The following is a 27,086-nucleotide window of genomic DNA, read 5'->3' as shown; positions in this document are numbered from 1 at the left end:
TCTTTGTACCAGAGTTTCTATAGTACAGGTTGGTCTGGAACTCCTGATCTTCCTATGTTGTACCCCCAACACTGGAATGACAGGCTTGTGTCTCACACATCTTCATTTCTGATCAATGAACACCTCTCCAGTATTCCCAGAGTCTGGTATTGGGTCACTATCATGAGAATGTGGCCACGAGGGAGGTGAATGACACTAACCACCTGGGATGCCATGCAAAGGCGCATTCCCACAGTCACACAGTCATTAGGCAGCCTGAACAGGACTGATTTGCTCAGCACCATTTTTGGCTGCAAGTTATTGCATGGAACACTAGTGGCATGGATGAAGCCGGGCCCTCAGCATTGCTCTGGGTCCTCCAGTGTCAGGTTAATCATCTTCTACAGCAAAGAAGAACTTGTCTCAAATATCTGAAGACTGGAGTGAACCATAAATTCGCATGTCATGACGTGTGTTTGAGGTGTGGAGGTGGGGAGGCATTGAAGCCACAAGAAGCAGACACAGTTGGAAGGAGCCAGGAATATGAGGAACATTGTGGTAGGTCCAATGTGAGGGGAATGTGAACCACAAGTCAGCTGGGGCTAGTTTAGCAACAGAGCATCCAGTGTGGACATAAGAGAAGCCAAAGAAACAGGGTCAGATCCTGACACTCCACAAAAGTGGGAAGGATCTGGACAGATGGGGACACTATGTGGAAAGATGGAGGGTCTGAGAGGAGCAAGGTCTCATGCAGTGGTATCTGCAGGTGCCAACGTTGCTTAGAGTGGCAGAGGTCATATCTGGAGATCATGCATTACAGGCCAGCCATGGACTGGCTTCTCTTTACAGGGACTGTGAGAATACGTAGAAAGGTGGTATTGACTGTAAAATACTTGTATGATGTAAGAATTCTGAGTCCCTTCCCTTGCCTGTCCTTCCCATGCTCTTCCAAAGCTAGTAGTACCACCTATTGAAGAGAATGGGAATTGGAACAGGTGGTTCCAGAAAAAGAATTTGGCTTTTGTTTGCTGTTTGACCCAGCATAGCAGTGATCTACAGCATGTTCTGCACTGGAATTGTATGATTGTGTACCGGTTTTTCTACTTCCTTTTATGTGTGTGTGTGTGTGTGTGTGTGTGTGTGTGTGTGTGTGTGTGTGAGTGTGTGTGTGTGTGATTGTGTGCTGGTTTTCCTCTTTACATATATGTGTGTGTGTCTGTGTGTGTGCTTGTGTGTGCTTCACTAATTGTCCGTCTAGATAGTGTACACTGACCTGACTCCTCTTTCCTCAATCTATTGATTCAAGGTTGGGGCCATCACACTCTTTCTACGACTCTTTGTTTTCAATATCTGAAGCTCACCTGGGCTCAGTGGCTCCAGGTAGACCTGCCAAGAACTAGTCACATCTTCAATATCAACCTCATAGCTTGAGTGAGCTCTAGTGATAGTCTGAGTGAAAATTTCATCACTTCCTATGTGTCTTCCCTTTGTTTTGAACACACTGTCTAAATGTCTGAGGATCTGCACCAGGTGCTTGTTCACTTCAGAGATCTCATCTGTTCCACTCCCTTTATCCTGACCTCATTTCTAAGCATCCTTTGTTTCTCACATCACTTGAGTATGGATCTTAAGGATGGAAAAAGCCATCCCTGGGCAGTGGTTGGTGGGTGATCTTTCACCTTCTCATAAAAAAAGTGAGAAGCAGAGGGATAGATCTCTGGCATTAGAAAGACAATGTGTCTAAAGGCTTCCCTGGTGGCCCCAGAGAGGCTCTTGGAAATGGCACCTCAGATTCAGGTCACTTTTGGGTGAAGTAGTTAGCAGGAATTAATAGCTGTATTATATGACATCAGCACTGTATTATATGACATCTGTGATGTCACCAGTGTTGTGGCAACGCCAACTGCCCTTGAGGCATTCATTCAGTGCCTGTGTAGTTCACCCACAGCCATGCTGATGCGACTGAACAGGCTGCTTGGGAGACAGGAGAGGAGTGCAGGGAGACCAGAGAGAGGCACAGGAAAGATGGCCTTCAGTCTCCGAGTCACACATCAAGAAATAAATGGCTCGGGGGAAAGCGCAGTGAGTCCTGGGCAGGGGACAGAGAGATTCCTGAAGGAGGAAGGCTTAAGTTGTTCCTTTCAGGAGTGGGACTCTGGAGGTGGGAGTTTCTGGGAAGCGATGGTCCTCTTCTGCTTTTCTGAGTTACTAAAGAGCAGACCCAGAGTTGAGGATTTCTGATGGTGTGTTTGACAGAGAGCCAGGGATGGTCAAGGCTTAACTGCTGTGCTAAGGGCCCTCTGCTTTCCCTTGACCTCCACATAGAATGAATTTGTGAATTAGAATGATCTATATTATAATGAATCAGGGAGACCTCTGGGTTGACAGAAAACGGTGCTGAAGGACTTCTGCTGTGTCCCAGGTAAGGCTCCTGGAAAGGGTGACTTGATTTTTCCTGAATTGGGAAAGAGCTATCTATCAGATAGTTTGTGATCCTACAAGTCTCTTGTCTTGACATTTTGTTGTATCCTGAAGATCCCTTGGCATCTTCTATGAAATTACCAGTGTGGTTGTGACACCAACTGCCCTTGAGGCATTCATTGTTTATATGGTTCACCGAGAGATGTGTTGACAAGACTAAGCACACCGATTGGCAGAGAGATCTCTGGTTTTCTAAGAAGAAGGTCAGCCTCAAATTGGACCTTCTGGGAATGGGGTTTGGAAGCAGGGAACATCTGAAGCAATGGGCCTATGCTTCTTCTCTGGATTCCAAAAGAGCACACCAAAATTGGAGGATTTCTGACATTTAGTTTGGCAGAGACTTAGGAATGGTCAAGGTTATGCTGGGAGTTCCTTACTATGATTTGAGAAAGAAGAATGCAGCAGGAGACAGTGTCACTGTGAGTTGTCATGGATGGGTGTTCCTGCCTTCATCCCCAGTTGATTTCTGTAGGTTCTCTGGGTATCTAATGTGAATATCTGAAAGGGAAACTCCCATTCCCTGCACTCAACTCTGAGACATTCAGTTGCTTTTAGGCTTCGACACAGGTTAGCAGGTCTGGGAGGTGAAAAGCAGCAGGGCATCAGGACCTTCCTGCTTCTCATCAGACATGAGCTGACATTTCCAAACCAGCATGACTGGGCTAGCCTGTACCTACCAGGGTCAGTGGGGCTGCAGTAGGGACTGAGGTGTTGTGAAAAATTTTACTCCTTTGGGTTTCTTGAGGGGCCCAGCACCAATGTGCCAAATAAATCACACACAGAGGCTCATTTTCATCTATGCCCAGCCTCAGCTTGTCATGTTTCTTGTCAGCTCTTCTTGACTTAAATTATCCTGACTACCTTTTGCCTCTAGGGTTGTATCGTTCTCTTCTGTAAATCTTTCTTTCACTCTTACTCCATGGCTGCTGAGTGAGCTGGTGTCTGATCCCTGGAGTCCTCCATTTTGTTGTTGGGCTCCTCCTTATTCTCCTCCCAGAATTCACGTTTTATTTATACTCTCTGCCTGCAAGTCCCGCCTATCCCTGCTCCTGTCTCACTATTGGCTGTCCATCTCTTTATTAGGATGTTCAGGTGTTATAGACAGGCACAGTAACACACCTTCATAGAGTTAAACAAATGCAGTGACAACAAAGTCACACACCTGAAAATAATATTCCCCAACATTGATGGACATATCTAGAGACAGTGATTGGCAAAAGAGACATGGTTTATGGGTCCCAACTGGAGGATAGTTGTTCTGCTCTTTGGGGTTTTCAGTGAGTTCCATGCATTCCCTCTTCCTCAGGACTTCTTGGGACTCAACACGGTCTGTCATAGCCTTGTACAATCTACATCTACAAAATCACTGATGTCTGTCTACCTACAGGGAGTACTGGAAAGGCACAGACCTCGGCCTCCCTCACTGAGCAGGAGCAGCAGATGAACAAAGTTGATGAACTGACCCTTCAGCTTCAGATGATGATCAATGAAAGGAATGAACTTCGTGCAATCCTGGCCAATTATACCAACAATGATGTGAACAACAGGTAGTCATTATGTCCAGTTCTCTGGTGACTGTCTTGACCCCCCTGTGTCCACCCCAGCATTCCTCATGCCACTTGAGGCTGCAGCTCCAAGGTGTCCTCCTGCCCAAACTACTTTTCCTGAGTGCATCTGAGAGGCAGAACTGAAGCCTGGGTGGGAGAGAGAGGGAGATGCAGGGTGTTCTGCTTCCTCCCAATGAAAAGCAGAACCAGTGGCCTGATTCACATTCTATGGATGGAGTAGTAGTGTGTGAGCTCACAGCATGCATTTCAAAGAGGCCTTGACAGGTGTTGACTTGTGGGAGATGCTGGGTCCTGAGTTCATGGGAGTCTTTGTATTTGACTGGGGGATTTCTTGCTGGTTGCTCTCGGAGCAGGACCTGGTTCTACTTGGTCCATCTCAGTGTGTGACCAGAAGGCCTGAAGCTCATCCCGGCACCTCTCTGCCCTTCTTCCTTGCACTCTGAGATAATGCCACCTGATTGCATGTCTCTGGCATCCTAATTGCATATTGCCCAACATTGCCAACACGGCAGTGCCAGATTTTGCCCTTTTCCCTTCCCACTCTCTTGGTAAAACATTCAATTGAATTCCTAAAATTTCTTCCCAAGGTTCATACCTTTATTTGGCCACTGACTCATTTCTGAAACCAAACACCAAGGTCCAGCAATCAAAATTCATTATTTGGCTATTTTGACTTAGCCGTCCAATCAGGTCTCACCAACTTATCCTAGCACAGACTTCCCCTTATCTCCTTAAAAACCCAGTGCTGAAAAAAACACCAGTTGCTTGCTCTCAGCCTTTGCCTGATTCAGATAAGGCTCCCCTCCACCCAGGACCAATTCCATGATTGCTCTTCTGTGTCAACAAATCTTCTTTATGCTGTGGTGTCTGAGTGTGTTCTGTACTGTCTCTGATCGTTCCCTTATAGTGTGTATTCGTGTGTGTGCCCAACAAGATCCTGTGAGTCAGAGACTGGTAGCAGAGCTGAGGATTTGTCTGTCTCAGAGTCTCTGGTGATATAAGTGCTGAGGTCAGGGAGTCCCACTTTGAGCATCCCTGCCCTCATTCTTGGTGCTCGCCTTGGTGACTGAGTGAATTTCCCTGGAGAGTTTATAAAGTCATTGTGCTGTATGGTCTCCTCAATGGAAATCCTGATAATGAGTTCTGGGATCTCTGTGATAACAAGAACACAGAATAAACAATCCCTATTCTGAAGACAGGAGACATGTCATCAGAGTTTTCAGGTAGGCCCAGACCCATAACACAGACTACTGGGACTTCTTAAAAAGAGCTAGTTTCTTCCTCCAGGACTATTGAGAAAGCTCATGTAGCCCTGTCTGTCTCCCTCTTGATGCTCTGATTTTCTGACACTGGGACAGGGAAGCAAGCCTAATAACATCAACAGCTTCTAGTACCTAGGATTCAGGATGTGACACCCAGTGGACTAGGATAATCCAAGACACAGGCTCAATTCATGTGTTCATGGGGTGCTGATGACTGTGTTCATGGGGTTCTTTGTTCCTGGGTCCATGTTCTGCCACAGGCTGAATTCTGAGCTTGAGGAGCTGAAAAAGGATCATCAAAAGGAGACATCAGAGCTGGAGAAATTCCCTAAGGAAATTAGTGAGACCTCTTCCAAGTGCAAGGAGCTGACTGAGACTACCAACTCCTACAGGTGAGTGTCTGATTGGACAGGACCCCGCACTTCGGAAGGACAGCTGCTGCACTTTTTCTCTTTGAACCAAAGTGAGGGCTGTGCTTCTAGCTTGTTTCTCTTGTACTTGTCCTCCCAGACTGACTTCTCTCGAGTGCAAGGAGTCAGAGAGCCCCTCCCAACAGTGTCCTGTCAGCTTCCAGAGCTTCTAGATAGAATACATGGTTTGCACCATGAATGGTCTCTGGGACTCTGACAGGGGCTTTCAGAGCCTGTTGCTATGGGATAGAGATGTGGAATGTATTCCTCTTGGGTCCTATGTCCTACTTCAGACCATGTTTGCTCTATACCTGATGATGTTCTTCCAATACCATGATCAGGTGTGGGTTGGGGTTGCAGAATCCTGTTCTCAGAGGTACATCACCTGGATGATACCGGCATGGCTAATGTGGGCTGCAGTCTGGGGCTGTCTGAGGACATGGGGCCTTGCAGGGAAGGTGGCATTAGTAGGTAGGAGTGGCAGATGGAGGTGGACTGGAGCCCATCATTGTTTGTGATGGTTAAACACCCTCCACAGCCGGATTCTGAGGGAGAGGACACAGATGAAGGAAAAAGTGGGCATGTTGAGAGAGGACAACAGAAAGCTGCAGCAGGAACAGATTTACCTGCAAGAGTCCTGTGAGGAGACAAAGAGGCTCTGTGAGGAGGCCTATGAGAAGATCTATGACCTCTTAACAAAGCAGCAGCAGGTAAGCTGAGGCAGCACTAGCAAGCTCTCCACCTATCTAACCACACACACACATATGCACACTGTCATGTAACTGTCCACTCAGTTACCCACCTACGTTCCATCTCATAGTTCATTTCTGGGATCCTTCACAAGTCTTTCTGGGGAGTTACCTCTTTGAAAACACAATCTGACTGGCAAACATCCTGCTCTGGTAGAAGCTGCTGTTCTTTGAAGGAGATGGGTCAATCACATATCACACACCTACATATCAGTATGGTAGGAAGAGTTCTATGTTGGGAGCCACGTAGGGAGAATCCCAGAGCTTTGGGTGAGTGTGTGAGTGAAGACAAGGGTGTGTGGATCATTTGCTTGGTCAAATAGAAAATTTTCATTTTGGTTAAGCTACCAGGCCAGGGCTCTTTGGATCTCCTATCTCCTCACAGGGAGAGCTTCCTATCTTTTTCTGTCTCATCTTATTGTTAAATGGTTCGTTTGGTAAGAAAAAGAAAGGACTTGGTGTTTTCTCTAAATTTTTACATATTTTTACTACTTTGGAATTAATGAGTTTTGTAATAAAACATTCATGCCACAGAGCTATTTTGAAAAGAAACAGTAGACTTCTTTCCTTTCACCAAACTGAGGTAACCTCCCAGGAAATATCTGGTTTGTCTCATTGGCCTCACAACACAGAACAGGGCAGTCTGTCTCAGTGCCGACATTTTGATGCTCACTCTATCATGTGCATGGTTATATCTTAGTACAGATTCCCCTCATAGTTGTACACAGTGATGCATTTCAGAACAACACTCGGTGACCTCTCTAGGCTCCTACTGACTGATCTGGGGGCTATTTTCACATTATATGCCCTGTGTTATGGTCCAAAGTTGTTGGGTCATGACCATGGGTGTCTTCATTCTCTGGTGCTATCAAGGTCTATTCTGGAGGAGCCTGGGTAAGATTTCTTAGGAGACTTAATGGGTCAGCTTAGATCTATCAGGAGGCTTCATGTGCAGCCTCTTCCTTTGGGACTTGGTCTTTTGTGGTCAAGTTCAGGTGTGCAGAGGTTTTCACTTACTGTATGATCAGCGAGTCTTGAGATGAATGAATTTCCTGGAAGGGAAAAGAAGTTCAGACTAGGAAAGGAGCCTGACTGAGTCGAAGAGTACTGAGAGACAGCACCGAGGACCCACTACCTCCCCCTGCAGCTGAAAATGTACTGCAACACTGTAGTCCTCTTCTCAAAAAGGGTGTGTGTGCTTGTGTGTGTGTGTTGTGTTCATATGTAATTTTGTGGGTTTGAGAATGAGTTTGATCCTCTATATATATGCTCACTTATGGAATGATGGACATCCTTAAGGATGATGGAGACCAGTGTTAATAGAAAGTACTGTTCCTGCTCTGGTTAGCCTCAGTTCGCATCTGTCATAGAGCACATGGAGCTGCCCATCTTTTGGCATGTCCGCACAGCTAACCTGCACAAAGAACCACAAACCGATGCAGTCTAAAGTTTCTCAGGTGCTTGTAGAAACATAAATATTCATCTGCAAAGAGATCCTTGGTGAAAACCAAGCTAATATAGGACATTAAGGTGAGAACAAGGTTTATGAGGGAAATCAAGGGGCCTGAGAGCAAGAAAGACCGGATAAGGATGTGTGTCCTCTGCTCTGGGTGAAAGGTGACTGCCCACTAATGACTTTTCTGCATCCTGTTTTGTTCTCCTCATCATTGCCTGCTGCCATTTTCCTTTTACCTTTGTCTAATCTTGGCTCATTTGGATCTTGGATCTTGGCCTGGATTTTATCGTTTAAGAGATTCTGAACTGCAGAGGTGTCTTCCCCAGCAGAAGTCCCATAGCCATGCTGAGCTGTGAGAACAGCTGTCTTAGTGTAGCTCACTTAGGCTCATCCTAGTCTAAAGCACTCACTGCATGTTGTGTCTGCAGCACTCAGAAGCTGCTTTCATTCCAAGCTTCTATACACTGAGTTAATGTTGATCTGATGGGGGTTGGGAGAAATGAGGACCCTCAGATATTGCGAGTGTTGAAAAATAAGTAGCCCAGTGAGAAGCTATGTATAATTTTTCAGAAGCTTTGTTTGTAGTCACAAGATGACCCTGTGATCCCAGAAAAAGAAGTAGGGTCCACAGAGAATCTAGAGGACATCTGGGTTACAGAAGCATTTTTCAGAGCAATTGCCAAACCAGTAAATATTCAAATACCCATCACTGATGAATAGAAATTCAGTGAAGTCAAGCCCTTCCATGAAATATTGTTAAGCATGAAGTAATAGATGTACCCATTTTGGCCGTGAATCAACCAGCCTTCTGTTACTTAGAGAAATCCATGACTTAACCATCTTACTGCAAGAATAGGGTTTCTTTAACTCCTGATCGTAGAGTTTTCCTGATTTTCTGAGCTCATTTCTTAAATTCATTGGGATGAAATTGAGGTAACATGTGGTTTAGAAAGCTCCTTTTGGAGGAAGCTGCCCTCCTTGGAGCCACAGGGAAGCACTGAGTGAGAGGAAGGGGCTGTTCCACCATAAGGCAGGGGCCCTGTACCATGGAACTAAGCTTTTTGAGGAGAGGACTAGAGTGTTGCAGTACATTTTCTGCTGCAGGGTGAGGCAGTGGGTCCTCAGTGCTGTCTCTCAGTGCTCTTCGATGCAGTCAGGCTCCTGCCCTAGTCTGCATTTCTTTCCCTTTCCAGGAAAGTACAGTCTTGTGTTTTTAATCCTGACCATTCTTACAGGTGTAAGATGGAATCTCGCAGTTGTTTTGACTTGCATTTCTCTGATGGCTAAGGATGTTGAGGATTTCCTTAAGTGTCTTTCAGCCATTTTAGATTCCTCTGTTCAAAGTTCTCTGGTTAGGTCTGTACTCCATTTTTTTAAAACTGGATTATGTGTTCTTTCGGTATCCAATTTCTTGAGTTCTTTGTATATTTTGGAGATAAAACCTCTGTTTGATGTGGGGGTTAGTGAAGATCTTTTCCCATTCTGTAGGCTGTCATTTTGTCTTGTTGACTGTGTTCTTTGCTTTACAGAAGCTTCTCAGTTTCAGGAGGTCCCATTTATTAATTGTTTCTCCCAGTGTCTGTGCTCCTGGGGTTATATTTAGGAAGTGATCTTCTGTGCCAATATGTTCATGTGATCTCCGACTTTCTCTTCTATAAGGCTCATTGTGACTGACTTTAGGTTGAGGTCTTTGATCCAACTGGACTTGAGTTTTAGACATGGTGACAGATATGGGTCTATTTTCATCCTTCTACGTTATGGTTTCCAGTTATGCCAGGACCACTTGTTAAATATGCATTCCTTTTTCCATTTGATATTTTTGGCCTCCTTGTCAAAAATAAGGTTCGACGATGTGTGTATTGATATCTGGGTCTTCTATTCAGTTCCATTGTTCCTCCTTTCTGTTCTTATGCCAATTTAAGGCTGTTTTCAGTATTGTAACTCTGTAGTAGAATTTGAAGTCAGGGATTGTGATACCTCCAGAAGTTCTTTTATTGTACAGGATTTTTTTGACTATCCTAGGTTTTTTGCTTTCCCATACGAAGTTGAGTACGTTTCTTTTGAGATTTTTGTAGAATTTTGCTGGGATTTTTATAGGCATTGTGCTTAATCTGTAGGAACTCCTCTTGATAGCCTAACTTAGCAATATTATGAGAAGCCTTATGACTAGCTGGAGTAAAAGGAGCCTGTATCAGGGGCCTCATACCTCCTGTGGAGAGTGTTTCTGTGCAAGACTATAAAAAAGGAGAAAGAAGATAGATAGATAGATAGATAGATAGATAGATAGATAGATAGATAGATAGATAGATAGATAGATAGATATCTCAAAAGTAGATAGCTCAGAGACCCAGGGCAAAAATTTTTTTTATTATAAATCAGTAATGTTTGGTTTTATCTTAGGTCTTGGGGCTATCTACTACTGGCCTATCAACTATCTGTCAGTCTATCTGTTTATCTATCTATCTATCTATCTATCTATCATCTATCTATATATCTATCTTTCATCTATATATCTATTTATCTATCTATCTACTCTGATTCTTAGTTTCTGAAGCAAGTTTTTGGTGTGGGTTCCTTCTTGTGGAGTGGGCCTTAAGTCAGTTCAGACACCAGTTGGCTATTACCACAAGTTCTGTGCCTCCATTGTCCTTCACATGTTGTAGGCAGGATATTTTGTAAGTCAAGGGTTTTGTGACTGAGTTGGTTGGCATCTGCTTTTCTCTTTCAAGAGCCCACAGAATACCTTCCCTCAGACAAGAGACTAGAAGGTAGAGATGCAGGGTTCCTGTATGAACCACTTTGACTTCCCCCATACTCCATGTGTGGATGTTACCTTAGCATTGGGTCTCGCTGGCAGTTTTTGGAGAGCAGCCCTGTGTCTCAGCAGCAGCCTGGATGGTTTGGAGATTTCTGGGTGGTTTCTATGGGGCAGCCTTGGCCAACAACTGAATAGAATGCAGCCCAGTCCTACCAATGGAATCCTGGCCTGGTGATGGAGATGGCCAGTTGAGACTCCATTACTAGGAGCCATCACTAGTGATGTGGGGGACACATAAGGGAGAGGACAGGACATAGAAAATAAACTTTCCCACTTAATGTGGTATTACTTAGACAAATACCAGATAGGAACATTCAGACCCTGTATCATGTTGACATGACCAAAACCAGGGGTAAGGGTGTTGGTCAAAGATGGTGCTTACTATACCCTGGGTCTTAGGGTGACTGATAGTGAAGGCAATTTTGTGAGTCCACCTGAGACAGCATGATTGACAGTGAAAACTCCAAGCTACAAACTGTACTAATAGTGTTTGAGTTCCTCCGTGTCCGCAGGATTTAAACTAGGGAGATTGGAATCTGTGTCAAGACATTAGCTAGGCTTGGGTGCATGGGGCAAGAAAGCAACATTCTATGGAACCCTCACACTTTATTCTCAAAGGGGCGAGAAGAAATTTCCTAGCAGAAAGCTTTCCAAGGAAGATAGTGGTTTTCCCCTCTCCTACCTGGTAGATTCTGAGTACAAGGTCACTTAGCTCAGCCCAGCCAACCCCCTGGTACAGGCTGATAAAGATGGCCTAACTATAAGAAAAAGGAAAAACTGACTTAGCAGAATGGGAGAGAGCAAAAGTCCTTGCCCCCGTGCCAAAGCAGCTTCAAAGATTCTCTTTGTAGTTATGCCTTTAAAAGCTTACCCCACAGAGGAGATACAACTCTTCCCTACCTCATTGTAAGTGGATGGAGATGAGTTCCAAACATGTTTGTATTATGCTGATTAAACTTTGCTTATTACAGTCTGGGCCTCTCTGGGGGTCATATTCTGGGTACAGCACATTCCAGACTACGCGGGAAGGATGATAATTGTTGTGACTCAGATTCGAACTGTGGTTACTCCTGCCACAACACAGACACTACATGCCGAGCAATGAGCCCTAAAATGGGTGCTCACCTAAGCCTCAGTAAAGCTCAGCCCTGCACAGACTGGTTTCTGAGGCTTCCTTCAGTGTATAGGATTTCAGAGACACCTAGGACAGAGAGGGCCTGAGGAAACAAGCTCCAGTGGGAGCAGAAACCAGGAACAAAGCCAGTCATTGGATCCAACCCAGTCCCAGAACACTGGCGGATCAGGACTGAGCCAGAGACCAGATCCAGAGTCAGTGATCTCCACCAGAACAGGTCCAACTCCAAGCCAAGAACTTCTGCAGAAGGGGATCCAGATGAGGATTTACAGAAACAGATCAAAGCAGCAGCCTAGACCAAAGTAGGCCTGAGACAGCAAAGTCCTAGGTTTCAGAGCAAAGCACAGGAGCACTGAACTATCTCCAGGAATGGGAGTAACCAATGGGGTAACCAGAACTGTGACACTGACTGTACCACGAGGAACAACCATCTGTGCTTCGGATTCATTGGCACCTAGAACATTATTCAATAGAATCTCAAACAGTCCCAACCACACCTATTAGAGGAAAAGATGAGTAGAAAAGGTAAGATCATAAGCTACACCACAAAGAGTAACACATTACCAGTAAAAAGACCTTACTGTAGTCGAAGGAATGAGCAAGCAGCATCCTGCCACCCGGCTAGCTTAACCCTGAAATAACCACACAGAAATAGTATTATTTAAATTGCTGCCTGGACCATTAGCGCTAGCCTCTTATTGGCTAACTCTCACATCTTGATTAACCCATTACAATTAAATCTGTGTATCACCACGCGATTGTGGCTTACCAGCAAGAGTCTAACCTACGTCTGTCTCAGGCAGGAGATTCACGGCATCTGCCACACTTCCCTTCTTCCCAGCATTCTGCTCTGTCTTCCCCACCTACCTGAGTTCTGCCCTATCAACTAGGCCAAGGCAGTTTCTTTAATAACCAATGAAAACAACACAAATACAGAAAGACCTCCTTCATCACCCTACAAAAGCAAGACCTGAACACCAAATATCGATGAACCAGAAGAAAATAATCTAAAAAATAATCTCAAGAGAATTTTGAAATTCTTAAAGATGAAATGAGAAATTCCCTTAAATAAATAAAGATAAAAACAAACAAAAAATTGGAAGATATTAACAAGACACTAATGAAAACCAAGAAAAAGAAATCAAACATATAAAAGAAACTATCCAGGACTTGAAAAACTGAAATGAAAACAATAAAGAAAACACAAGCCGAAGGAATTATAGAAACAGAAATCATGAGAAAAAGATCAGGAACCACAAATGCAAGCATGAACAGCAGAATACAAGAAACAGAAGAGAGGATCTCAAGTGCTGAAGACAAAATAGAGTCCTAGAAATGGAGAATCAACTGGTCATCTCCTGTCATCAGGCAAGACTTCATCTCTTTGTTGAGGGAAGGTTCTCTGCAGGCTATCAAAAGAGAAATGTGGACATCAAACCAGTTACAAAACCTTTGACCTACAAAATGTCCTGCCTACAAAATTTACAAGGACAATAGTGGCACAGAACTTGTGGGAAAAGCGAACTGGTGTCTTCATTAACTTAAGGCATGTTCCATCAGAAGGAAACCACACCCAACATTTGCTTGGGTAACCAAGAACCAGAGTAGATGATAGATAGATGATAGATAGATAGATAGATAGATAGATAGATAGATAGATAGATAGATAGATAGACAGACGATAAGACAGCATTAGATAGCCAAGAGACCTAGGCTAAAACCAAACATTATTGTTTTTTAAAAAAGTATCAATAAATTAACCCCTAATGATATTCTGTTGTACTCATAAATAAGTGCCTTATGCTGTCACCATCATAGAGGCTTCCTCTAGCATGAGAGAGGAACAATGTAGACTCAAAACCAGAAATTATTTGGAGAGTTTCTAAATGGGAAGTCTCTATCAAATCTCTGCTCTCAAAACTCAGGGAAGCCCATGGAAGAGGAGGCTGAGCCATTGTAAGAGTTAATGAGGATGGGGGACACCAGGAGAACAAGGCCCTCTGAACCAACTAAGGAAAGTGCATATGAGCTCACAGGGATGGACACAGCAAGCACGGGCCTACATGGGTCTGCACCAGGTGTGTGCTGGAACCTCGGCAGGACACGTGTGGGAAAGGAGGCGAGTGCGGTGCCAGTGCTCAGGGAGTCCGGACAGGCAAGAGAGGGATGGACTTGACCCAGACTGGAGAGGGACCAATGGGGGCAAGGTTGGCCTGGGGTGGGATTGGAGGCTGTGCCTGAGGGGACCAGAGGAGGCAGAGCCCAGCAGAGCCCAAGGGCATATCCCAGAGAAAGGTGTTTTGAACTGAGCTGATGCAGTTTGAAGCCAATTTTTGTTAGGAAGATAATTATAATCACAAGGGGTGTTTTATTTTGAATTAACCAGAATTTTTGCTTCCTAGCAATGGATGGTTCCTGTCTTTCAGCTAGAGATGTACTTGTTCCAGACCAGGGTCGGTCTGGTGCATATTAAGTGCAGGAAAGAAGGAAGGTCTGGAGTAGTAACCAAAATTTGAGACAGAGAGCTCCTGGACTTCAAGGCAAAATCTCCAGACCTGAAGGGAGTTTACTAATATCCCTAAAAATGTCACTAATAAGGAAGAGGTCTATAATTGTCACGACAGGATTGACAGCTAATGTAGACATAAAAAAGACAAAAAAGACAAACCTAAACAAAATAGAAAAGGAAATCCACAAAGACATGGAAAGTAAGAGAAGAGTTTCCTGTTGTTTTATAACAGAAAATATCAGGGGAAAGCACAAACGCAGTCCCCCACTAACAAAAATTATCCAGTCTTTTCTACAGAGTGAGCTCCAGGACAGCCAGAGCTGTGACACAGAGAGACCTTGTCTTGAAAAATCAAATTAAATTAATAAGTAAAATATTTAATTAACTAATGTACCTGTCTCTATTGTCTGCAGCCTTTATGTTAAAATGTAGGGGTTAAGGTATCGACTATTTTCTTCAGGAGGTTTCTGACTTCCCTAGGTGATGGACTGCTACCTGGGAGTGGAGGCCAAATACATTCTACCAAGTTGTTTTTGCTCACTGTCCTTGTTGCAGCTGCAGAATGAAGCTAGACAACATGGTTGAACTTAGTGTAGTCTTATCTAGTCAGGTGGCTACATATCAGATACCTCCCGTACCCAGGTCTCTCGCTAATGCATGTCTTCCAGTCCCTGATATTCATGGGAACTCGCATAGACAACAACCAAGTGACTCCACTGGCTTCTACAAGGGGCTGCTGCTGTGGAATATTATTTTAACTAGGCAAAGATGTATTACATTAGTTTATGATGAAGAATACTTTAACGGTGTAACAGTGTGCCCACTGCTGCCACTTGGGGACCTATAGCATTTCTGCTGCTACAGCCACTTGAAACTCCATAGCATTTTTCTTAATCCATTACAGACTAGGCTAACCTTCCACTCATAGAAATCCCCTTTCCTCTGCTTTCCAAATTCACTTTTACCCAATTTCCCTATCACTTCAGAAGCTAAAGTAGAGGAAATGTGTCCCTTTCTCATTGCAATACCTCCCATGAGCAAGCATATTCTGGAAAGACAACTGGGTAATGAAGGGAAGCCCTGGCCTGCACCCAATCATGCCCCAGGTCTGCCATGTTAAGGGATTCATTCTTTCAGCTATCAGCTGTCTGGGGACACCTCTGTCCTCACTAGGTGGGTCCCATCCATTGAAGAGACTTACATCCCCACACAAACAGAAGAAAAAGCTCACTTTGGGATTTCTCTCCTAGACATTCCACATCCCTGAGTTACATGTTTCACAACCCATAGCAAGACCCACATAACCACAGCCATAGCAAGGAAGCATACCAACACCCCCACAAAGGCAATTTTGGCCATGCCATATCCAGATTTCCCCTCAGACTGTAAGCTTCAGTTGCACACCTTGCCATAATCTACATTCACAGATAAATGGATAAAAGAGAACTTGGAAGGCAGGGTCATAGCCAAGACCATGAAGTCAGTATTCTCAAGCTCATCAGTGGTTCTGGAGATCCCTGCTCAGGCACCAGCTGGGGTGTGTGGGTGTCCTCGGACACTTCTGTGGGGCCTCCGATGTCAGACAAAAGAAATGACTCTTCTAAAGTTGGACTTGGGGAGCCAATAAGTTTATTGGCATTATAGACATGAGAATTGGTAAGGGATTACTCACAGGAGAAGAGAGGGTGCTATGGGAGCACTTGGGGCTGGGACAAACAAGCAGCTCTCCACCAACAAGAGGGCTCAAAGGCCTACCTCTACTACAAATGATGAGTCATGAAAGCTGCATTCCTGGGACTCTGTATGGGCAGCTTGACAGGCCAGAGAATCTCCTCTCATCAATTCTTGCTGTTCATATAAACTCAGGGAAAGTGGGTCCTTGCTAATCTTTTAAATTTCAGGAACTTCCTGAAACTTGTGAGTTGTTTACTCCTAATTTTTAATTCAGAGACTGTTGCTAATATGTTAAGTTCTAGGTTTAGAGAAGTGATTTGCTTGTGTGAATGGTCTGGCTTCTATTGTTTGAAATTGCTATCCATGTTAAATGTGCAGATAAGTGGGTTCCTCCTCTTTGGGACCAGTGTTCAAGCCATGGCCTTTCTATCTGGGGAATTGTCTTGGTGATCAGATTTTTCATAATGAATGGACAGGGAGGATTCAAGAACAGCAAAGGTGCATCAAAGGAAGCTAAACAAGGCCTAGTGGCAAAAAATGGGTAGCAAAGGAGTCCTACAAGGGAAATACCATTAAGGGCTCAGGCACTGAGCCTCTGGACACAGGCTGTGAAGCTGCAAGAGTCTTTTAACTTTTAGGCCCCTCATGATGGGGTCCTGATGAACCAGCCTGCCTCCATCTTCTGCTTGAAACTGGAATCTGTGTGAAACAGGAGGGTCCCTGAAGGAATGTAGCTAAAAGACCGAAAATATCTCCAGAGACGTCTGGAGGACTCTAGAGCAGCGAGAGAAAGAAGTAGACTGGACATAATCAGTGTTGTCTGTGAGAGAAAGGAGGATAACCAGAGATGGAAAGTAGAGAGAAAGCCAGGCAGGGGTGGTGCTGCACGCCTTTAACACCAGCACTTGGGAGGCAGAGGCAGATGGATCTCAATGAGTTCAAGGCCAGTTCATTTTGACATTAGAATGTCAAAATGTTTATTTTACTCGTTGCTCTTTTGGGGACCCACCACCCAGGTCCCAAATATTTCACACAGAGGCTTTATCCTTGTTATGAATGTCAGGCTTTAGCTTGGGTTGTTTCTAGCCAGCTTTTCTTATCTTGATTTATTCTGTCAACCTTTGCCTCTGGGCTTTGGATTGCCTGGTATATGAGTTAGGCTGACTATTGCTGGGTTAAAACACTGTCACCAAAGCATCCTGGGGAGGAAAATTCTCTTTGGCTTATACTTCTACATCACTATCATCAAGGAAGTCAGGACAGGAACCTACAGGCAGGAACTGATGAGGAGGCTGTGTAGGAATGCTGCTTACTGGCCTGCTGCTCATGGCTTGTTCAGCCTGCTGAACATAGAATCCAGGAGTGGCCCCGTGATGAACATAATCAAAGGATTACTTTATTGGATATTGCAAAGAAAAATCCATGTGCAGCAAACATAAGGAAGAATGGAGAATCCAAAATGGGCTACAACTGCTCCACTGCTGCCTGATACCTCTTTCCTCATTCAAATGGCTTTCCTTCCCTTGGCTCCACCTTATCCTTGGGTCGCATATTTCCCAATAAAAACTTCTGCTTATGGACCAAACTACTCCGTTCCTGTCTCTAGGCATGGTGACAGAATTCCCATATTTCCCCCTTGTTGGCTAATTAAGAAGGAAAGGTTCTAATCCAAACAGAAGAAAGCTATAGGGGCTGGAGAGATGGCTCAGTGCTTAAGACCACTAACTGCTTTTCCAGAGGTCCTGGGTTCAAGTCCTAACACCTATATGGCAGCTCATAATTGTCTGTAACTCAAGATCTGACATCCTCACAAAACATACATAGAGTAAAACAATGCAAATAAAAAATAAATAAATTATACTAAAAACTATATACAATAAGAATTATTATCAAGAATTATCCAGAAGAAAAGAGGTAATAACCTAAATAAAAATAAAACTACATACAACTAGCACAATTATTAAGAAAGAAACACATTCAAAATGTCCAGACTATAAATCATAGGCACATTTATGGAGATTACTCCATTAGCCAACATTCATATTGCATAATTAAAGAAGATGTATGGTCACAGGCTCTATAGGTGATACCTTAAGGAAAATAGAAACAGATGTTCAGTAAAAGAACAATAACCTTAATTTTGTATCAATATACAAAATATCTTAAACAGAAGTAGAAACATATATGAATATAACAAAAACCTTAAATTTATAACAATATACCAAAATATCTTAAACAAAATTGAACATATATACAGTATAACAATAATGACACTAAGTTAGTATCATTATACAAAAATCCAATAATGTAAATTATTTAATACTAGTAGTTGCTTTAGTTTGTAAGTAGATTCAATAACCTACCTTTTTAATCCTGTCATATCTATCCCCCTATTTCTTCTTTGAACTAGATTCCTGAATCTACTCTTTCGTTCAGTCCCTATATATTTTTAAAATAGTAACAACTTGGAACCAACCCACTACATGAGGACAAATATCCATAACTCTGAGAATGACCCCCAAACCACCAACCCCACCTCTTGGGAAAGTGGGCACGTGTTCTTGAAATAATTTCCTGCTGTCTGGGGAGGGTGAGTTGTAGTGATATTCCGTTTGCATTTTAATAAATATAGCTTGTCTGAAGATCAGAAGGCAGAACAATCACACTAGTCAGCCACACAGGCCAGGCAGTGTTGGCACACACCTTTAATCCCAGCACCCACACTAGACAGCCATACAGGCATGGCAGTAGTGGTGCCTGCCTTTAATCCCAGCACTAGAGAGAAGTATAAGGCAGGATGAGATGGGAACTTGTGCTCTTCCAGTCTGAGGATTCACAGAGGTAAGAGCTCTCTAGTGGGTTGACTGCTTTGCTTCTCTAGTGTTCAAGTTGAACCCCAATATCTGTCTCTGGGTTTTCATTATTCATGCTAATGAATAATAAAACAACAGCATCTCTAGGGAACCCTGTAAAACCTGAAACAATGGTTAGGTCTATGAAGAACTAGCTGCATCATTTGTTGCCAGTCTCTGAGTAACGGGAAAGTGTAAAGCTTTTCTGAGGTCCCTGCAGGAGCGAGTGCAAGAGGGTGGACCATCTCAGCTATCCACCTTGGAATTATCCTGAGTAGTTTGTAGTACAAAGTCGATCTTTGGGTGGTGTTTATGGATTTAATGGCATTATCACATTCCAGGTAGAATCATCACTGTGGGGACCCATCATCCTTTTGGAGACCAGAGATGGCTGTTAGGAAAGTTTATCATTCACTGTAGAAAACTTAAAGATACTGTCAGATGCTGCAAGTCTTAGGGTTGTAAAACAATCATGACTTATTAAAAACATCTAGGATATCCAGGCTTAATTCCTAAATATCTATTTAAACTTAAACCTGAAATCATGTACAGGAAGCTACATGAAACCCAAAGTTAGACTTAGTTAGTACTTTATGATATCATTATTATCAAAACAGAAAGTTTACATTTTGAGATAGTTCTTATACCTTCAGAAAATTTCTAAAGAGTCAAAATAAGTTTGAAGGTAAGAGGTTTGTGACAATAATAGTCCCTAGATTTTTATTTTCTTCTGTCCCATACCAGGTGGCTATTCTGGTAGGAGAGGGAGACATTGAATTTTCTTTTAACAACATGCTTAGGTTTAGAGAAGAAGAGAGCCACACTCCAACTCCAAAGCCAACTTTAGTTTTTAACTGAGTTAGGGCTACATAAAGACCACTTGTTTATATGTCTATAGAGACGAGCAGAAAAAGACATTTTGAAGGTTTATGAAATTTACCCTGTAGGAAATATTCTACACCATTAAGCTGGATTACTCTTTTTCTTAGTAAGTTTTTCACTCGGTTGTCTTTCTTTATTCGATGTTTCATTTGTTCAAATCTCTTTACATTTCTTAGCTGGATGCATTTATTTTCCTAGAAAGGCAGAAACAAAACCCTGCCTGACCATAATTTGATGATATTTCCCTTTCGTCCACTTGAATAGCCACATTGGTTGAAGAAGTATCACCTCTCCTGATCATGAGGTCTCTCCTCTTTGAATCAAATCTTTATCAATTTTGATGATATCCATGGCTTTTCTTCTTCTGTGGAAACCAAAGCAAAACCTCCCCAACATAACACATATCATGGTTTGCATTCTGAGGTCAACAGACCTTTAATGTATATTGGCTAATTTATTTCATTGTTTTATTCTATTGTCCAATGTCCCTCTGCAGCTGCTGTTACATTTTCATTTAGCATTTAAAAAATTTAAAGTCAATAAAGCACTGTGCAGTCTATCTCAGGAGGTCTTTATTACCCTTTGTGTTTATTAAGCGTTTCTTTTATAGTGCAATTAGATCTTCCTATAATGCTTGTTCTGTAGGATTGTGTGGTACACTTGTAATATACTTGATGTTATAATGTTTAAAAAACTGTTTCATTTTACAAGAATTATATGCTGGAGCATTGTCCATCTTAATTTGTACAGGTTTTCTTATGATGGCCATAACTTCTAATAGAGGTGTAATTATAGATGTGTAATCATATCAGCCCTTTTGGAACTCAAAGCAGTTGCACATTGAAAACCTGAGTGTGGTGCAGCGCATGGTGGCTTATATCTTTAAGGTGGATCTCTATGAGTTCAAGGCCAGGCTGGTCTACAAAATGAGTTTCAGGACAGCCAGGGCTACACAGAAATATCCTGTTTCAAACAAAACAAAAATAAATGCACCAAATAAAAAAGAAAACCCTGAATATGCATCAATGGGGGATGTACAGATTTTAATTTTCCAAACTCTGCAAAATGAAACAATTCCACTTGCCAAATTCCATTTAATTGAGTACCCTTTGTGTTTATCCCTGCAGGTAGTGCAGTCTGGTTATACAGAGAACAAGTAGGGCATTCCTTCTCATTTCTGTGGCTGATTCCCAAGTGACCGAAAATTCCTTTTTCAAACCCCTACTATTAGCATGGTATTTCTTATGCAATTCTGGGGTTTCTAGCACAGGTCCTACTAATTGTTTTGCACAGAGTTCAGACTCCCAAAGACCACCAGAGACTAATTCCTGATGCAAAAGCAAAGAATCTTTATTGCGAGTCCAAACTCAAGTCCTGTGCTTGTTGGACACAGTAGTGGAACAGGAGAGACCTTGAGCCGCAGTGGGGCTTGGTATTTGTTGTGGTTACAGCACAATAAAAAAGAGCTAAGATATCTTGAAATCTGCACAATTACAGACCCAGGACTGGTGTTTTCCCAGGCTCAGCTAAGGCTACAAGGAAATTGCCACAACAGGAGTGGGTGAGGTCTGGTCTAGAGGCATTTAGGACTCATTAGGAAGTGTGCAATAGTCCCAGGAGTGGATCTGGGTCACAGCTCCTCATCTGGTGGTGAGCTGGACCATGGAGTAGGAGGGGAGTGGTAGTGGACTTTGGAATAACTGGAGGAACCATAACCTGGTTAAGTCCTATAGGAATTCGTGGATTCTGTGGGGTCAGAAGGAGCTGGAAAGAATAAGGGATTCTGCTGTGGTCCTTGGCTGGTTGATATAGCCTTACACTCCATTTGCTAATGGACCTTGAGGGATTGGGGTTGCTGGAACGCTATCGTGATGTCAGACTCCCCTTGGATAGTTCTACCCAAACCTATCAAACTCCCCCTTTAGCTTTCTAGTTGCAGGCTCTAGTCTCACATCCCCAGATGCAGGGTAAGAACTCTCAGGTCCCCCACAACTTTTAGTTCTTTTTCCCTCTGTGCAGACATACCAGCTGCTATAGTGACAGGTGGGCTATGGATCTTAGAGGTTCCTCTCAGTCTCTCGAGGATCCCATGAATCCTTCACCAAGGAACAGAGATCAAAGGTCAAATCTGGGTACCAGGTATTGCCTGGTTCCATCTTAGAAGCAAGGCTCAGTGTCTTACCTGTTTGAGCGTTGGAGATTACTCAGGATTGACTCCAAAGTGTATGTGGGGAACCTTGGGTGGGGCATGGCAGCAATAGGAGAAGGAATAGACTTGTCATGGCTTCACCCATTGTAGTCTTAGTTTGAGGGGTTAACAGGGTCTGGTCTCCTGGTTCAATCTCAGAGGAGTTTGACGTTGTCTGGCTGCAGTTCTGGAGGCCCAGTCAATTCTGAATCTGCTTCTTGAGTGTGTGAATGGTCAATCTTGATAGCTGTGGTGGTGATCAGGTTCACAGTAGAAGGTCCCTTCTGGCGGGGCGAAAGATTTTTCTTTTGTGTCTCTGGATACAGACCCAGTCTCCTGGCTGGAACTGATGTGGTGGGGACATCGGTGCTACATATGCACTTTTGTAGTCTTGGCAAGAAGTCTTTGTGCACCAGGGCTGCTGCCTCTAGGGAAGCAAACAAGTCAACATCATTAACTTTAGTAAGCAAATTTTACCTCAAGTTTGGTAGTCTGGGTGGGGTTTGCAAAACAAATTCCAAGGGGATGTGTCTGAGAGCATAAGGGGAATTTTGGACTCAGAATAAGGCAAAGGGAAAGAGAACAACTGAATTTCCGACAGTTCAATGTTAATTTGGCAAGGGTGTCATTTGGGTTTGATTCATACACTCTACCTGCCCAGAACTTGAGGGACTATATGCACAATGTAATTTCCAATCTGCCCCCAAACACATTGGCCAAGTTTTGAGTTACTGGGTAGCAAATGTGGGTTCATTATCTGAACCTAGGGAAACATGAGTTCCAGACCATGGGATGGTGTCTTCCAGCAGCTTCTAGACTACCACCTGGGCCTTCTCATGTTTTGTAGAAAACTTTGGAGTTGGTGAAGGTAATTTTGGTGATGGTGGCAACTTTGGTGGAAGAGGAGGCTATGGTGGTGCAGGTGGTGGCAGCAGATCTGGTGATGGAGGTGGTGATGGTGAATACAGTGGATTTGGAGGTGATGGTGACACCTATAGTGCTGGTACTTGTTACAGCAGTGGAGGAGGCTGTGATGGTGGAGAACCAGGCTGTGGAAACCAAGGTGGTGGATATGGTGGTGGTGGAGGAATATGATGGTTACAATGAAGGGAGTAATTTTGGTGGAGGTAACTATGGTGATGGTGGGAACTATAATGACTTTGGAAATTATAGTGGAGAATAGCAATCAAATTATGGACCCATGAAAGGTGGCAGTTTTGGTGGAAGAAGCTCAGGCAGTCCCTGTGGTGGGGGCTAAGGATCTGGTGGTGGAAGTGGTGGATATGGTAGCAGATGGTTTTCAAAAAGCAGCAGAAAATGGCTGTGGTTCTTAGTAGGAGAGAGTGAGGAGTTACCGGGAAAGCTGCAGCTTACTTTGAGACAGTCGCCCTAAATGCAGTGGAGGACCTGTAAAAATCTGCTGCAGAAGGAGTGGTGATCCACATTCAGAAAAGCCGCTGCAGCATAACCAGGAAACCCCTCCTGTTCAGGACTGTCACAGCCACAGTTTGCAAAAGTGCTGTTCCTGATTAATGCATCACATTGTCAATTAGATGTACGTTTCTGAGGACGTTTATTGGTTTTACCTTTGTCTTTTTCTTTTCATTGCATCAGGTATATTGCCCTGTAAATTGTGGTAGTGGTGCCAGGAATAAAAAAATTAAGGAATTTTTAACTTTTCAATATTTGTGTAGTTCAGTTTTTCTACATTTTAGTACAGAAACTTTAACAAAAATATGCAGTTTTGAAGGTGGTTCCTTGTGAGTTAACAAGAAGATCATTCTTAATTATTATTTTGTATGAAATTTCTTAAGATAGTGGCTTGTAATTTAAGGGGAATTTATTCTCTCCACTTTCAAAACCATAATCAATGGGCACTGACATTTTGAAGAGAATAGATATTTCTATGTTTGCCACGTGTATTTTAGATAATTACGATTGGGTAATAAAAACTAGCATATTTGTGAATTTCATAGCATTAAGATTACTTTCAAATGAAAAAGGTCTCAAAAGTGCCTATTTGGATTTTGTGCTTTTTCTTTCAAAATGTAATCATGATTTTCATATGTTAGATTTATTGTTTCCTAGCCGTGTTAAGAACACCTCTGCTTTTCATTTACCTTGTTCACGTTGAGAAGGATGCAGGAGTGTGCCCTTTCCAGTTGCCATGTCAGCTCACAGTCTGTAAATTTGGAAAGTCATTTGCTAAAAGCCCAAAAGTCTAAGTCCCCGGGTGGGCTGGAACGACCAACCTTCCAGTTGGCCAAAGGTGACAGTCTATTCCGCCACAGAGAAGGTGCACAAGACCTCCACGGGTCACCTTGGTGAGCCAGACATCACCGCAGCGGCCACACCTGAATGCCCACCATGCCCATGGCTGAGTATCCAGAGCAGGAGGCCTCGAAGCCAACCTGCCTGGCTCCTGCCGGCTCAGTGGCTGCATCCCTAGCTCTAGGGAATGTTATGAACCCAGCGCCTCTGGGATGCTGGGACCCCGCCCCCACCTGGAATTCGGTTGCTGAGGGGACTCCATGCTGGCGAACTTGCAGTCCGGGCGCCCATCAAGACTCTGCTAAGGAGCCCAAGTGCACTTTAGGGTCCGGTCCTTTACAAACCACGAGCACAGACGCACGAGGAAGCTGGTCACCCCAGGTGTGTGCTAGAGCCTAGGAGAGGCCCGCGTGGGAAAGGCGAAAAGTGCGGGTGACAGTGCTCAGGAAGTCCAGATGGGCAGGAGACAGAGGAACTTGACCTGGATTGAATAGGGACCAACCGGGGCCTAGGGGAGGGATTGGGGGCTAAGCATGGCAGGGACCAGAGGAGTTATCTTCATAGGCCACGCCCCCAAACTAGGACTGCTCACTGCCAAGGCCTATCAACGTTGTTGCTGGTTTGTGTAGTAGTAGAACCCTATCTTCTGCCAATAGGAAGTCAGAGAAGTCAGGCAGCAAGAGAACCAGCCCTACAGCAGAGGTCTCCAGCTTCACTGGAACCTGCCTACCTCATGTCTCCACCACTGCATTTTACAAGGCTCTTGATGTATGGATTTCTCTGTTCTCTTCTACAGAAACACCATGAAACTGACACTACATTGGGACACGGTATTTGGGGTGTCCCGAGTGTGTGTTCCTGGTCCAGGGGATCCACTCCGCCCTCTCTTAGCCTCCTCAGATTCCTACTGGTGCTGAGAAGAAAACATAGAGTGGGCATGTCCAGATTTTAAAGACTGCCTGGTGCATGCACATAGGGACTTGGCTTGCAAAGCTGTGGCTTCTGCAGGGTGGATCAAGATCACAAGGGTTTGAGAGCCCTTGGTGGCTATGTAAGACGCAAGAGTGCTTGATGGCACATGTATGACCTGGAACCTAGAAGTGCCAGTGTTTGAGGTGGCTAGACATTTGCCAGAACACTGAGTGATGAAAATGATAACATTTCATCCTTTTGTTTATTAGAAAAGTTGTGGGGGGGATAAGGGTGACAATGGTTGGGAATGTGGCGTTCCGTCTCTCAGGACTGCTTCCTGCTGATTTGTGGGCATTGGAAAGTTGGGATGCTTGGCCACATCCTGAGGTAGATGGTTACTTCAGTGTTTTCTGGGCTTTGTGGAACTGGCTGGCTGTTAGCTTGGACCCAAGAAGGTGCTGGCAAAGCAGAAGATTACATTTAGAAAGATTTTGATTCTGGTGATAAACTTTGAGATCCTGGTGATTGAGGAAGGAAGGTCCCAAGATGGAAGATAGAGTGGTCTCTACAGAGTTCCCAAGAATGAGAAGGAAGTTTCCCAGGGGTCCCATGACCAGGGAAGAGTTGCCATGTCCTGTAGCAAATAGCTTGGAGAGTCAGAGTTTCACAAGAAATCGAGGCCCCCATTGAGATTGGGAACTTGGGATTCCTGAGAGAGTGCTCTTGGCAATTGTGAGGTTGAATTGAAGATGGGTATGTGACTATATGTTTTTTCATTTCCAGACTATACCCAATAGCAATTCCAGGTGGTACAGGCACCACGGTAGGTACAGCTGAGACCAGGAACTAGAGACTCTCTGAGAAATGCCATCTGGAAGACTGGCCAGCAGGAAAGTAATAAAGAGGATGCAGGAGGGTGAATAGAATGTCTCTAAAAGATGGCATGTGCACAGAGAAGATGGATTATGTATATTATTGTATATATATATATATGTATATTATTGTATTTTCTTTTAATTATTTGACTGTGAAGGAGCTAAGTACAGAGAGACATTTCATTGTATGTGCTGCTAATAAAATCAGCATGTATATTATAATGGTATCTTGACTTCAGAATTTGAGTCTAAGGATATGCTGCTTTGGAAAAGAGGTTCTTATTTTGTTTCCATAGAGGATGAGAACCTTTGGAAACATTCTTGGCTAATGTGGTTTGTTGAATCAAGACCCCGTGAAAGGTTGCTGGGAATATTCCCCCCAAAATTACTTCAGCCAACTACAACAGGAAGTAGTTTAGAGATAATGACATCCAAATTTCCTAAATGATTGTTTACTGAAGGTTGTGGGGTCTAGGGTGACTCATTAGGTGGTGGCAGTGAGGGAAACCAGAGCCATCTAAACTCCACCAGGCTGCCCATCTGCATAGAGGCAGCAGAAATCCCTGGCTCTGTGTGCCCAAGGGTTTGCAGTGTGAACAGTGGGCTAGGGACCTGCACAGCAGTCACCGCCAAAGGTCCCAGAGAATACCTAACACCCCAGCTCCCAGTGACAGCAGGAGGTACATCACCCCAGCAGGTTTGATGCCTGGCCTGGTACAGTCACCCTGGCTGGTTTTGGTGGTGCACACCTGTAGGATTTGCTGAAGGAAGAAGAAGCAGGAGGATCTGAAGTTCGAGGACAACTTCTAAGCTGTCCAGACTGAGACTTCGGGATCTACCCAAAGTCAGACTGAGACTGCAGTGGCCACTGTTGTCATCACTGTGGCCTCCTTGGCATCTGGAATTGTCATCTGCCACACAGCTGATATGATGTCAGTCCAAAACCTTATTCCAATTTTATAGAAAAGGGGAGATGTTGTGGAGTGTAGACCCTGAACCCCTGCTTGCCAGAGTAAACAGTTTGCTTTCTTATGCTTGCAATTGCTCTGAGCAAACAACTTGTTT

The 27,086-nt window shown here is 43.8% G+C and overlaps 1 protein-coding gene across 1 annotated transcript; it reads left to right on the top strand.

Annotated features, from left to right (window-relative positions):
• Positions 1-3,900: 3,900 nt before the first annotated feature.
• Positions 3,901-23,146, top strand: LOC148119470 (disks large homolog 5-like). Its single transcript, XM_087897411.1, has 4 exons — positions 3,901-4,007; positions 5,551-5,682; positions 6,227-6,410; positions 22,811-23,146. The coding sequence occupies exons 1-4, from the start codon at positions 3,901-3,903 to the stop codon at positions 23,144-23,146; spliced, it is 759 nt and encodes a 252-aa protein (XP_087753537.1).
• Positions 23,147-27,086: the final 3,940 nt, after the last annotated feature.

Source organism: Myodes glareolus, chromosome 17 (assembly GCF_982192425.1).
Source record: "Myodes glareolus chromosome 17, mMyoGla1.1, whole genome shotgun sequence".
Lineage (NCBI taxonomy): Eukaryota > Metazoa > Chordata > Mammalia > Rodentia > Cricetidae > Myodes > Myodes glareolus.
This window is presented reverse-complemented; position numbering and strand designations above follow the sequence as displayed.